This window comes from Haliaeetus leucocephalus, unplaced genomic scaffold, assembly GCF_000737465.1.
Source record: "Haliaeetus leucocephalus isolate CR32 unplaced genomic scaffold, Haliaeetus_leucocephalus-4.0 Scaffold229, whole genome shotgun sequence".
Taxonomy (NCBI): Eukaryota; Metazoa; Chordata; class Aves; order Accipitriformes; family Accipitridae; genus Haliaeetus; species Haliaeetus leucocephalus.
Window position 1 is genome coordinate 11,734,982 of NW_010972665.1, and position 15,369 is coordinate 11,750,350.

Sequence of the window (15,369 nt, forward strand, 5' to 3'; positions counted from 1 at the left end):
CAGGAGAGAAAAAAATTAACATAATTATTCAGAAGACCAGAAGTAAGATAAAACTTTCAGTTATTCCAGAAAAACAACAGGAAAACATTTGAGTATTAAAGCAATGATCTGTCTTCTATATGAAATTAATTTCTAACTAGAAATATCTAGTTGTTATTGGTATTATGTCAGTCTTGCAAGTTAAATCTCTTAGAGATTCTTTGCAGAAGTTCAGATACAAGTCCTTTAATGATACTTGCTGTTTTTTTATAAATTCAAAGTAGATGCAAATGAAAACAACATCAAAGATGATTTTTAAATTATTAATACGGATTCTTTTTTCCAAGGGTTAGTACCATAAAGATCAGTCTCCCACTGTGGGCAATTGCACTGGGTTATGTTCAGACACCATGAGTTACCACCCTAATTAAAAGATGCCTTACTGATAAAATTACTTCAGCAACTTATTTTCATATTTAAGTAGTTTTACTTCCTTTTAAAATAATGCTAAAACATGCAGCAATTCCATCAGTCCTGCAAAGTATGAAACCTTATGGGAACTAGATGCATTTCTAAATTGTTAGCAAGCCATGCTAGCTGCCATTGCCTTGCTTTGGGAGTTTTGCAGATATAAAACCACTACCAGATCATTCTATTTGCTGACACCATCAAGGTAAGTGTCATGCAGAAGCCTAAAATCGAACCTGGATGCACAACATGACAGGGTTGTCTGCAGCTCTTAACACATCTGATAAACATATGCTCCATGAGAATCCCTGAAAACTCCATCTTACATAATGTGGCTCTTTTATGATGGCAGTTAGTTCCCAAGAATGCTTACTCTTACTTTTAAACCCTAGTTTCAGCTGCAGAAAGCCCTGGTATCTAAACTACAGTCTTCTCTAGCACATGCTACTTCATTTCATCTAAAGCAGGTAACTATCCTATAAAAGGCGATGCAAAAAGGAGGAGGAAGAAATGATGCAGCAGCACTAAGTCATGGAGGAGTGATGATGCATATATATATTTATATATACCTCTGTTGTTCTATTCACCATCATCTAGGTTAACACATTTGGAAGCAAAGAGGGGGAAAAAATGAACGGTTAGTTCACCACTGGTGATATGGATGCAAAAAGCTTCATGATCGCTATGTGGCACGGCAGCTCAGATGACAGCACAATCAGCACACAAAGGAAGCTTGACTGAATGGAAGCTGAATGATCGAGTACTTTGAATGTTAATTGTTACATGTTTACCAAAGTTCTTAAAGTAGCAATTGCACAAACAACTAATCAAATGACTTAATTGTACAATACCTATAGCACACCACTGCAGGAGTGGCTTTCAGTCCCAAATGAATAATTCTAATAATATTTTGCTTATTATTTTCCATTTGCAATGTTTCTACAGGAGAAATTAACTCTGATTTAAACAAAAAGGGAATGGGGGAGAAAGAGGCAAAGGAAGAAAATGAAACGTTATTCTTAACCACACACTATAGAAGAAAGTTGTGCGTAACTCCGCAGCAAAATACTTCACACTAAGGGAGATCTTCACTGGATGTAATACACATGGTCAGCACTTAATAGCATCAAACCTTTTTTCTATTTACAACTGACCTTTGACTCCACGTCAGCATTGTGGTCATTCTGCAGGAGCAGAGCCGCTGCCTTCGTATCATCCTTGCGAGCAGCGATGTGAAGGGCAGGAAGACGGACTTTTCCCTTTGTATCATTTTCAAGCAACAGTGAAACCACTTGGTCATGACCTTGCTGCAAAGCTACCGCCAAAGGCGTGAAACCATCCTGCAACATACAATGGGGACTCTCAACACATGTTCCAAGCTTTCCAGGGGGCAGAAAGGGGAGGGAAGAGATCTCAGCATTAGTAACACTACTGGCTCAAAGTGTAACATGGTGCAAATTAAAAGTACCCTGCAATGACACTCAAATTAGAGTAAAGTGTTGGTGAACTAGATCTCAAATGCTCAAAACACCTTTCTGGCACTCCAGACTTAAACATAAAATTACAAGACACAAGCAAACAAAAATGACAGCGACTCGAGGAAAAAAAGTGTGAAATTACTCATGAATTAACAGTTACATAAGTATGTGTATAATAAAGTGTATAATTCTATAAAAAGGTATAAAAAGCAGAAATATTAAAACTACAGTTGTTAATGATGTCTCCATAGCAAATTATCATCCCTCCCCCCCACAGCTACAGGTTATAATCTACATTTTTTAAGAAAAAGACCCCAACACTTCAGCTCTATCCTCTGATATATTTTATATGTGGAATTAAAATCTAATAATACTTGAATATTAATACCACATTCTCCCAATATACCAACTATTTTACTACAACTTGCATTTATGAAAATTTATATAGATGTGATGGACAATCCTCTTACAAACAGAAATTATTTCCTTTCAGACTAGCAAATAGCCAAAGTAGTGCAGAATAAGAAACCTGAAAAATAGAAGATTTTTGTTTAAGAGATTGTAGAATGGATTCCTCAAACACATGAAAAGTACAGTCTGAGATGTTTTTATAATTTTATTTTCATGGATTCTTAGAAAACTAAAGAATGAAAGTGTTGCCATTTAGATTCTGCTCCTTCCCAAACATTTAAATGGCATTCCAATCCAGGAACACATTCAGCTTTGCCCAAGATAATACCCATAAATCATTCCAAAAATCTCAAATGCAAATTACTCCACTTGGGACATTTATTACATTTGACTATTGATCAATATATCCAAAGCTTATATTGCTAAACTTCATTACACTTTAGTAGGTAAACACCTTCTTTCACTTTTCAACTACTTTTGTCGTGGTAAAACTGTGTAACTGTGAAATAAAAGTGCAGCAATGACACAGAAGAATGTAGATCCTCACACTATGTCAAAAGTGAAGAGTTCAAGTGTTAACTTTTTAACTTTTAGAACTAAAAGTAATGTTTTCAAGAAGGAATTTTTCTCTCTGGCTTACCAAACAGAGAGTGCCTCAATTTAGGAGGAGAAACTGGAGGAGTTCTGAAAAAGAGCATTTTTTCAAAGTTTTGAAGGGGAACAGGAAAAAAAAAAAAATCACTGAAATTCCTGGGGTCATAACAAGCTTTTTTATTTTTCATGAATTTTTCAAACTCATTTCACCACAGCCTTCCCCTCTGCCTCCAGCTCACCATCCTCCAGTAGCGGGGCAGAGCTCTGGGCTGCAGTCCCGGGCCACGAGTGGCTCCTGGGATGAAACAACAGCGCAGCCTCAGACTGCGGGCACAGAGCGGCACAGGGTGTGAAAAATGCTGTGTAGCTCTGAAGGCCAAAAAACTCCATGAGCATCCCCCACAAGAGGGCTCTGGCAATATAGCTACGCTGTACCTGCAGAAATGGAGGCTCTTGCCTGGAGAAAACCTGAGTGCGGCAGCTCTCGCCCTAGTGACCCGGAGACATTGGCTTCCTGGTCTATTTATACAGCCAACGGCAGTGGCACAGTCAGCCGCTTCACAAAGAAAAGTGGTTTAGCTATCTACAATGTCTTTTCTCATTGGGCTTTTTCTTTGCTAAAAATGCTGGTAACAATAATATAAAAAAAAAAAGGTCCTAGAAACACATTTTCTCCTTTCCTTAGGGAAAAGAATGGAAAAATGGGAGAGAGCACTTCATTTCAATCCCAGAACAGCTGCCATCATCCCCTATACCCCCAGTTTCATAATTCTGATGAGAGTTGCCCATCATTTCAGTGTGTGCAGAGATCACTGTACCAAAGCCAAGCAAACTGCAACCAAGAATATTAGCACTGACAAGAATGCATTTCCACCACATGCTCTCGGAAGATGCCAACTCACAAAAAGCAATTGCAAGCAAGTACCATGATGTCAGTACTACAATTAGCAATTGCACTTTAAAACATAAGGCAAAGTCCACTCCAGAAAAAAACAAAACAACCCCCCCAAAACTAAAAACAATTTCAAGAAAATAGTTCATTCTATTTTTTTATTGAGATTAAAACACCTTTTTTAAAGAGTTGTATTTTTAATGAATATTTAGCTAAGTGGCAATCGTTTAATAACAAAGGCTTTTGCACTTACAAAGGTAAAGGTAAATCAGATTTATATGAAAACTTGGACCAAGAGAAAATAAAAAAGCACCCGTAGGCAACTATCAAAACAAGGTAACAAAGGCAACACTGTTTTGTAGTCTGGTATCTTCAAAGGAATTCTCCAGGGATAAAATTAGATTGCACCTTATCATCAAGCTGAGTTGGAGAAAAGCTCAACCTAAATGGACATACAATGCTCAAGGGAAAAACAATATCAAAGAAAAAGAACCAAGTACCCATGCACAATTAAAAAAATTTCTATTTTCAGAATATCTTACAGTGGAAAGAATATTTTCAAAAGTCTGAATCTACTGTACATCTCTGGGGGTCCCGTGACTTCTTTGTTTCCAAGTTTTTACAAAGAAATAGAAATTAGTGTTCTGAAAACTACAATTTTCAATTAATTTTCCAGATTTAAAGTATTTCATTTTGGTATTTCTTGGCTTTCATATCTTTGAGCCTGTCCAGAAACTACTTTCTGATGCACACATCTAGTTATAACTAATTTTTAGTGATTTTGAAAACATAATTTTGATCCATTAGTGATTCATTTTTTACAGTGCTGACTTCAGAAGAGAAGAAAAAGATTCCATGCATACATCACTATACAGTGATACTATGAGGTATAGTGATACAATAAACTAATTTTGCATTTCATATTTTGCAAAAAGTAGGTCTTTTTCAAATAAGCATTATTTCCTTCATTGAATCACTTCAGATAGAGCAATCATAATTTAATAAATATTAGCAAGAGCACATACTGAAATACCTTTTTTTTTTTGGTAGCAAAATCTTGGGAATTAACGCAACTGAAAATTTATTAGATTAAAAACCTATCTCAATGCAGTACAGTTACAACTATTAATATATCTGCTATTTTTTTTTCCCCCAGGTTGCCTTATTTGAGTTAGAATTACTTTTTAGAGCAAGAAATAAAAAGTGTTCTTCTAGAAAGATCACAGAACACCTTCAAAGATGGACCTTGCATTTTTCTGTCAGCTTGAAATTATTACTGCAGGACCAGATGGCATAACTAGGTGCTACAGAGAGGGTATCAATCAACATGGCAATATTCGCAGTCCAGAAAATGCTCCAAGCACTAAGTAACCCTGGGTTTTCCCTGATTTCCCAGGTCTGGCTCCAAAGCATAGGTAAACAGTTGTTCTTGCTTTATGGTTGCCCTCCACATTATACTCACTATTTTTAAGGAAGCACAGAGAACTTTTATATTATGCACACAGCTTCCCTGTTTGAGCACTTAACCTGAAAGATTACCAGTTACGACTAAAAACACATCTATTTTTAGAACTGTTTCTAGTTAAAGTCTTTTTTTTATTTTAGAAATGGCAAGACATGGTTTAAATTGCTGAAAAGCCAATAACTCAGTATTCATTACCACACTTTGCAGAGAGAACTTCTTATTGGTCTTTAACTTTGTATTTATAAGACTAGTTTGGTATAAGCTGGCAAGAATCACTGCTGAAGCACATTTTGCTTTGTTCAGAAAGTGTGAAATTCAAACTTTTACCTCTGTGGCAAGGCTTTGACTGGCACCATTGTCAAGAAGAAACTTAACAACCTCCAGGTGGTTTTCTTGGGCTGCCATATAGAGTGGAGTGAAGCCATTCTGAAAAAGGAAAACAAGAGTGTAAACACTCCACAAACATTTCATACATACCACAAATCTGCCAAACTTGGGTAGATTAGGAGGAAACCAAATAGACTGTGTGCTCACATGCCAGTTAATGCCATGATCTCCCTTGATTTAAATGAAGATAGGAGAAAGGTAATATTATTTAAAAGGACACAGTGGAATCTTTCAGCTGACCAGATACAATTCCCACAGCTAAGCAAGAATACTTCTTCTTAAATCTGTTGTGAAGTCAAACTAAAAACCAGTCTGGAGAGACCATTTGGTAGAGATGCGTTATGACTCCTGATAAATGCAGTCACAACAATGGAAATGCAAAATGGGATGAGCAAATACAATAGGAGTCTGTAGCAAAAGCAAGAGCAATGGCTCTTCAGAATACTTTCCAATTTTTTCTATTCTTTCCATTAGCTTTGACTTCTCTTTCACTCATGCCAGCTACTTATGCGTTTTTTCCCCTCAAAGACCTGCCTTCTGAGCATAGCCTGCTTGTGGTCACTGAGCTACTCCATATTTCAGGCACCAGGAGATCTGAGGATCACTGGCTCTCAGTAGTTTGAGACAGAGGTTTATCAGTGTTTCCAACCACATTAGAGCATTTCTCAAACTATGCTTACGTGATTTCAGTCAATGCAATAAAAGCATTAGAAGCTGCAGAGTTTAACTGATTCTTTGGCAAGTGCTTTCCTCTTACAGTCAATTCTTTTGTCTTTGCCTTAACTGTATACAGGTCCCAGCTCTTCAGGAATTGAATTTTTGGGGACTAACATTAAGACAGTATATTTTTCCCTATTGTTCTAAGCATTTCTGAAATTCACAGCTTTGATGTCACTCAAAAAACCAAAACAGCATAATGAAGTCATGAAACCTGTCTTGGGATCAAGATACCTCTAAAGTAATTTATAGAAGTTGCTGATTTACACCTGAAATTGCTTGGCTTTCACATAGCACTGCATGTTCCTCAGTCCAACAGAATCGTGAACTAGTAGTAAATACATTTTATAGTAACAACTTAAAATGTCCATATACTATTGACTGAGCAGTTTGGTACTGCTGAAGCAATCAAAGCAGCATCAGCAATAAGAACAACAATCCCTTTCTCCTCTGATCACGTTGCATGTTTTTACCCTTCATACTCCAGCATTACTCTGCCAGACATACCACTGCTAGATTTTCCCTGATCCCTTTCCTTATGGTACCAGCATGGGTGATAACGCCATTAAATGTTTTGGCCAGGAGGTCACTGAGGTTTCAGTGGGCTCTGTTAGGGCCCCGTTTTTCTTCTCACTATCTTCCAGATCTCATGCCATTGGGATTTCTGTGAACCTCAGACTTCTGTTAAGTAAACTTCACACAGAGTCAGCTGCAATCGGGGCAGCAGCTTCCCTCTTCAACCGCTCCCTCCTAAGATCCCCCCATGACCTCTCGCTCTACCACACACCACTTCTGGTGATTACCCTAGAGCGTGGGGAGGATGTGCAGGAAAGGAAATACAAAATGAAACAGGAGGTAAGGACTAGTTAAAAATAACAGGTAAAACAGAAGAGAGATTTCATCTGGCTTAAATAACAGAAAAGTTGAGGAAGTGCTTCCATATGACTGGGTTTGGCTGAGAGTATCAGCACTCTCACGTGTGGGTGGGAGTGAGTGGTGAGTGGGTAGTGTCTGGCCAGGGCAGACATTTCAGCAGGGTGGAAGGCACAGGGGGAGCAGCTTAGCAATTGAGCTAGAACACTTACAAAGGACATTGACCTAGATTTTGTAGGAAACCAATGGAGCCAAGCACAGATGAGCTGAGAAGAGTTTGGCCATATATTTGCATCAAAGAAAAAACATCAACATTCTGGGCTCTGGAGAGATGAAGGGAACCGTAGCCTAAGACCTATAGCAGTGAACTTTGGCTGAGTTATAGTAGCCATGGTGAAAAGAGCTGAGACACGTCTGACTGTCACAGCAACGGGGCAGAGTTGCAGGGCACACGTCCAACACAGAGCACGCAGGAGAGCGTAGGTGACCCGAGGCTGAGCATGCAGGCTTCACTGGCAGCAGAGACAAATAGGAGGTCAGAAGAAAGGACAGCTGGAGATGTAATGGCGTGAACTGGACGTCTGATCCAAGAGGAGCTTTACCATCAACAAGACACCGAGCAGCTGTGAAGCCACATGTTGACAAGGCTTGCACAGGCTGCAAGGTCTATTGCTGTTCCAGTACTTTGATAATTTGGTCTCTATTCAGGGAAGCATCGCTACAAGCATAAAGCAGGCGCTGAAGTCCTACCGGAGCCAAAGCCTGAAGTTAGCAATGTGTTAATGCACTCTCCAGAACCAAGGCCTAATGGCTTAGTTATTGTACAGTCAAAATTCTGCTTAATGAAAAACAAAGAAGCCCGAAAGTGCTTGCTCAGGTACCTAATAACTCACATTACAGGTTATTACTAAAGTGAACAGCAGAGTCTGGCATTTTTTCCTATCATTTCATGGCATACTCAATATCTATTTACTAACTCAGCTGGAAACAAAGATTAATTTTTTTAGTTTCAAACATTTGCATTTAGAAAGGAAGCAGGAAACACTTCCTAATTATTAGTTTCAGAAAACAATAGGTAAAAATTCCCAGAACCAAGTATTATTAGCATTTAGAGGCAGAGCAGAACCTTTTCTCCTATGCTAAATTATTTTAGGGTTTTCAACATATTTCCCCCCATACTTTGCTTTTTCTTCTCTCTGTAAAAAGTGGCTGAAATTGCGAGAGTGCCACAAGCCTAAGGAAAGCATTTTGTCTTCAATAGTAATAAATAGCCTTTAGAAGAGGTACAAAATTCAGACTCAGACTCAGTAAAAATTAACTTTTTTAAGGACAGGAAGATTTGGTTAAAGAAGGCCTAACATCCCTAATGCTGGAACTGTCAGCAGGGTAGACCTGTTACCTTCAAGGGAAGAGGAGGTAAAGCGAAACTCACAGAAAACAGGGTCAGCATCAAAAAGAAAAAGAAAACAAAAAAATCTTTGAGTAGTCTCTTTGTGGGTATGCCAAATTCAGCAGAACTTTATTCTAAGCTTTAGGAAGGCTCAAGTGTGATGCTCAGTACCACGGGCAAAGCCGGTCCAGTGTGGTAACAGGGAGCTCCAGGGACCTCCCAAAAGACTAAACCCAACTGGGGCATCTCACTGACAGGTATTTGTGTAGAACAGCCAATATACATGTCTCTCAAGCAAAGACGTCAAAGGCATCCATAGTGGAAAAAAAATAAAAATCTTTAATTCTCATATGTAGGCAAAATAAGGGTAACATGTAGCAAAACCTTAGGGTGTATGGACAATGCAGTTATATAAGATGTTTACAATCTCAGATTATTTTTAGTTTCAGGGCTGAATACACAAGTTCTCAAACACAAGCAGAAAAGATCCTTTCAAAGCCATCTCAATTTCTTTAACAGGAAAACCACTGGAAATACTTCTGCTTTGTTTTATTTCTTAAAAGTCATGGAAAATTTTACTTAAAACTACTTGTTGTTGTTGTTCTCTTTAAATTCAAATTGTATGGTACCTGGAACCAAATATTGCTATATCTAGCTAGTATAAAAGAGTGAGAAAGGAGAACTGAGACACCTATTTTTTTTGTCCAGGTGAAGGAAACATGAAATACAGATCACAAATAGCAAACATTCTTGAAACAGATTCTGTTAAACATTTTGTTGATATTATTTGAGAGACCAATAAAAAACCCCCATGTTTCTTTAAAATGTAAATTTTTTAATTTCCCTTTTTAACAAACATTTTCTATCGTGCCCACATCTTTATAATACAGAAGAATGGCAATACTGGGCCAGGTGAGACGACCACCTCTTAACCTGATCCCTTCTCTGACACTGCCTGCCAGCCCGCCCCTGAGCAGGGAGAACAGGAATGGGGCAGGCATGCAGGGACACCTCCTGTGGCACAGCCATTTGGCTTTCAACAATCTGTGGTTTATGCATTTTTTTAAGCCAGAGTTTTTCTCCGTTTCATTATACTGCTTTTCTCTTAATACCAGCACTGTTTTCCCTTATTTCAAATTTTCTATAATTGACCTAAATATTCACCCAAAGGACCTGAACAAACTTAAAAGCTTTGCATATGCTTGCAGCACCTCCTTGTACAAGGAAAGGGGATGCGCTCGATTAAGTCCGAGACACTGAATTATGTGAAACAGGATCCCTTTCATTTGAACAAGTTCTCTCTCACTCTACTGTTCTATCAGTATCTCTTCTGACTCTGTAACAATTAGCAGATTGTAGGACACTGGAGGGCAGATCTAAGGCCAAAGGGTACATGCTTTGCTCTGCTGCCTGTTACACAACCACTTCCAGTATCCTGCAAATACCCCTGGATGTGCCTCCAGTTTCTTCATCTCCAGGGGTGTGCATCTGTGTGGCTTCTGGACAACTTAAAACAGAGACGTTTTTTCTATGTTTTCTCTGTTGATGAATGAGGTGGACAACTCAGTTAATCCCAACTGATGGTTGACATCCCGTGTGGGAAAAGACCTGAACACAAGCTGGGATTTCACTGCACTGTCATGCCTGTGGGGGAGAGCAAGACTTGATATGTCCATGGTGCCTCTTGGTACACTCTGACCACCTGGCGAGGGGTAGAGCAGAAAGGGGAGAGCCAGAAGCACTTAAAGTTTTAATTGTATGTTGAGTTACAAGGTAGGAATGAACTCAGCACTCCACTCACTAAAATGCTTGCTTCAGTAATAAAATGACAGCTGTGTGTTTAAACTTCAACCTTGCATGTTTTGGCAATTACCTATGTGTGTGGAACAGCCAAAAAAGAATAGGGTTTTTTTAATGTTAGCAGGACTACGTTCATCTTCCTGACTTTATCAAAGCCTATTTTCAAGAGCCAGCATTAATACAATGAGATCTACCAAATATACTTACTAATACTGTAGTTTATAAGGGGAGAACCATTTTAATGTGAGCAAAGTTTTTGATAGTACCAAACAGAGAAACACTACTTTACCTGAGACTGTGCATTGACATTGGCCCGATTGGTAACCAACACTTTGACTACTTCTGCTTGTCCAGCGAGGGATGCTATGTGCAATGCTGTGTTTCCTTTCTGAAATGAGAGACAGTGATATTTGAAAAGAGTACAAAACCTGAGCTTGAATACATGACAATACTATCAAGAACATATTCCACTTTAATATGTAGTATTTCTTGCAATAAAATACTGTTAATGAATACTTCTAATGGGAAGTTATTCTGGAAGACTTGAACAGAAACCAAGACAGGAATCTGCAATTTGTTCATAGAACCATCGAATGGTTTGGTTTGGAAGGGACCTTAAAGATCATCTAGTTCCAACCTCCCTGCCATGGGCAGGGACACCTTCCACTAGACCAGGTTGCTCAAAGCCCCATCCAACCTGGCCTTGAACGCTTCCAGGGAGGGGGCAGCCACAACCTCTCTGGGCAACCTGTGCCAGTGCCTCACCACCCTCACAGTGAAGAACTTCTGCCTTACATCTAATCTAAATTTACCCTCTTGCAGTTTAAAGCCATTAGCCCTTGTCCTATCACTACATGCCCTTGTAGAAAGTCCCTCTCTGGCTTTCCTGTAGGCCCCCTTTAGGTACTGGAAGGCTGCTATAAGGTCTCCCTGGAGCCTTCTCTTCCCCAGGCTGAGCAACCCCAACTCTCTCAGCCTGTCTTCATAGGAGAGGTGCTCCAGCCCTCTGATCGTCTTCATGGCCCTCCTCTGGACTCGCTCCAACAGGTCGATGTCCTTCTTATGTTGGGTGCCCCAGAGCTGGACGCAGTACTCCAGGTGGGGGCTCATGAGAGCGGAGTAGAGAGGAAGAATCACCTCCCTCAACCTGCTGGTCACACTTCTTTTGATGCAGCCCAGGATACGGTTGGCTTTCTGGGCTGCAAGTGCACATTACCAGGTCACGTTGAGCTTCTCATCATCCAACACCCCCAAGTCCTTCTCCTCAGGGCTGCTTCAGTAAGTCTCATCCCTAGTAACCTGTGACATTTACTATAATCTAAAAAGTTTCTATTAAACAATTATTGAAACCACTCCATCACTGGAAAATGGGCAATTACTGCTGCAGCAATGTCTGTAATCAGTTGGCTGACACCTTGTGCCCATGCTATCAGTGTGAACAAGAGAACAATTAGATAGGACCGACTGACCTTTGTCGCTGCATCCACACTGGCACCTCGCTGTATCAGTTCAGAGACAACTTCTACATGCCCTTCTTTGGAAGCAAGATGGAGAGCATTCAACCCATTCTGATTAAAAACAAGAAAGAAAAAAAGAAAAGCAATGGGAAAGATTGGCAAAGGTTTTCCAGCATAGCAAACATATCAGGAGACAAACTGTTATATCCCAGTGAGAGGAATGCTTCCAAAAACTACTCTTATGTAAACTTTACAAGAACTAGATTACAAGGAAAGAATATGAATTAAGTCAGGATATAGTAGCTCTGGGGTGTCAAGTTCTGTGTGCTGTCCCATAATCTGACGTAATACAAATGGAATGAAAGATAAAGTTAAATAGCACAACATTCTCCAAGTGGAAGTGAAATAGTGTCTTGGTAAGGGGTGTAAAAAAAAAAAGTTTTAATTGGACAAAACATGTAAACATGGCTCATCAAAAAACACGTAAGTTATCATTGGCATGAAGTACAAATATAGAGATTCAAGAAATAGTAAGAAAGGTATTTATCCAGTAAATTTGATCAAAATATTCTTCAACCTGATTTGAAATGTTGATATCCACTCCACTTTTTAAGTAGTCGAGAGCCTTTTCCAAGTTGCCAGCTCGAGCAGCTCTCAGGTAACTTGCATTTGTGTCAGACTACAAGAAAAAAGGAAAAGTCCCATTAGAAATTACAGCACAGTATAAAAATACATTCCCTTGGCAAAGAAGTTACTAATGATACAACATGTTGTACCTACATTCAACTAGACATGAAAGGATTCCAAACTGCCTCATCAAATATGGGTCAAATCCTGCCCTCCTTGCTTATGCAGCCTCCCTCTGGTGTAAATAGGCTGTCCGCCTGACTAGGCAGCACAAGATTTGACTTCGTATATAGATGTGAATTATGCAGCACTGTCTAACATGCAAGGCTAGTAGCCAGGGACACATCTGGTACCCAGCATGGAAGACAAACATGGTGAGGCTCAGGGTAGGACTCCATGGAAACCACTCTGCTCTTTCCAAAAGTGCCACACCATTTTTAATGTCCAAGCTGAACAGACTGGACCGGTACTGTAAGATCTCACATGACAGATTTAAAAAAATCCAAAATAGTCAACACTGAAGGACTGGACTACCTGAATGGAAAAATACGGTTCTATAAATTAAGGCATTTTAAAAACTAATGTCTGATTACATTTTGTTTTATTTTCTCCATCCTCCCTTATTTTATGGCACATTTTATTTACAATATCTGTCCACATTCAGTGAAGTAGCCAGAAATCCCTAGATACAGTGCCATTATCTAAACTGCATTTTACTTTTTTTCAGATCTTGCTTTAAAGATAGCTGTGCAAATTTGCTTTATGACTTCAGCTTGAATGTAAGGATGGCAGAAAGGATGGTTAAGTCATGAAAGAATCACTGTAAGTAATTCCCATCCCCGGAGGGTTTTAACAACAAGTTATGCAAATATCCACCAAGGACAGTTTAGATAATGCTGATCCTGCCTTGGAGCAAGTGGAATGAACTGGTTTAGCTTTCAAGAAGGACAAATCCTATGATCTTTTCATTTTATCTGTGCCACGGCTTTCCCTGGCATCTTGGGCAGTCAACACATTTTTTTTGTGCCCTATTCTCCATTGGTATAACAGGAATTGTCTTTTCTTTTTTTTCCCTCACTATCATTACATCACAGGCTTACATCACTACAATTTTAAGTGCTTTACGATCCTTTAAGGTCCTAAAAGAGTGCAACAATTACCTTTAGAGAAAAAATTAAAGGCAGTGACTGCTGAAAGAAATACAAAACACTCTGGCACCAAAGCTCACTTATCCAGTGTTCAATCCCCCCCCTCCCCCTTCCCCATTTTCTGGATTTGCTATAGACTTTCCTCCTCTCCTATCAATGCAGCCGCTGCAAACCGGACGTTCTGTTCAGGCATTGCTTCAAGCCCATCTGAAGTCACCTTCATGTGCAGAATGAAGCAATCTTGGGCATAATGACAGCAAAATGGTAAGTGGGTATGAAGTCTGGTTTCTTCTTTGTACCAGTATAACCTACGAAACTATTTTACTAGCACTTTCAACACAACAAGCTCTCTCTTCCAAGGAGACAACCATTACTTATGGACTCTTCATTTTCTCCTGAGTTTTGCACACATGGCATTCCACTTTGCGATGGTAAGTCACTAGCTGACAACCCTCCCTGCTCTTAATCACTATTTTCCAAGCATGCCACGCTGCTCATCACAAATCAACTTCTACAATGTGCTTCCAAGAAAACAACCTCCAAATACCAATGTTTAATTAGGGTTTATCAAAACCAAGGTGCTGCTATGAACTACATGGTCAGAACTGGAAAGACCATAGGGAAGAATAGCTGCCTTGAGAGGTGCGGTAAAACACTTCCATTTGGAAGATCATCTGAACTGTGCAATGCAGATTATTACAGGAGACAGGTCATATTTTCAGTGCTTAGCAACAGCAGCCACTGGGGTAAAAAACAGGTCAGCATTTTATCAGCATTACTAAAAGTATGAGGGAGGACTTAATAGACCGGGAGCCTTTTTTGTTGTCAGAGTGTAATGGCATGTCTGTTTGGCACAGTCAGCAGGTGGATGATAATTAACATCAGCTGTTTACAGCTGCTTCTGGGTGGGGAAGGGATGCACCAGAGAAGCTTGCTACGGAAAATCAGTTCCCGCCAGTCACGTTAATGCATGCCGAACAAGAAACACTGCTCATACTCAGAAACATTTAAACCTTTCTATTTGCTCAAACAAAATGGAGGCAGGGGGTGGGGGGGAGGTAGGAGGAGTGATAAGTAGCTGATCTTCACATTAATAGCTAACTGCGGTTTCACTGTAGAGGGAGGGCAATGCCTATGCCTTTTAAGGACTTCTCTTGGAAGTACTTGCTCACTAATGAGAGGAAGGACAAAGGTTAGGTCACACTTCCAGCCTGGGGACATAGTAAAATGTTTCCAATCAGGCTAGCTCAGGTGCTGCTAAGTGATGCACAAATCTGTTCCTGAAATCCCTCAAGCAAACAGCATGCCCTCCTTTGCCAGTCACCACTCAAAACTCACTCCTTTTGCTCAAACTGTCCAGAAACATCACTGACACCAGCAGCCAGGTTGCCACCGGAGCGGCAGGGCTGGTGGGGTGCTGGGCAGAGAGCCATGCTCACCCGTCAGCCTGGGCTTGTGCTGCTCAGATGGGGACAGGCTCCCAGCACGAGGGGCACCATACAGGCATGCACAGGCACTGCAACAACAACTGGGAAGCACCCAGAGAAGCTGCCATTTAACAGCATGCCAGGATAACGCAAACTCTCCCACACTTCAGCTGATCTGAGTTGGCACTTCGAGTTTCCACCTTACTGGTTTCCAGTTACATGAATGGGATGTGAGTTGGTAGTATGTGAAACTGTA

At 40.0% G+C, this 15,369-nt stretch overlaps 1 protein-coding gene across 1 annotated transcript in view; it reads right to left on the reverse strand.

Moving 5' to 3' along the window:
• Positions 1-15,369, reverse strand: part of ANK3 (ankyrin 3, node of Ranvier (ankyrin G)) — a 211,875-nt gene that overhangs the window by 140,120 nt on the left and 56,386 nt on the right. Inside the window, exons 2-6 of the mRNA XM_010567894.1 lie at positions 12,489-12,590; positions 11,924-12,022; positions 10,744-10,842; positions 5,615-5,713; positions 1,602-1,787 (exon numbers count right to left, since the gene is read on the reverse strand). Coding sequence (XP_010566196.1) covers positions 1,602-1,787; positions 5,615-5,713; positions 10,744-10,842; positions 11,924-12,022; positions 12,489-12,590 — 585 coding nt within the window. The remainder of the gene's footprint in view (positions 1-1,601; positions 1,788-5,614; positions 5,714-10,743; positions 10,843-11,923; positions 12,023-12,488; positions 12,591-15,369) is intronic.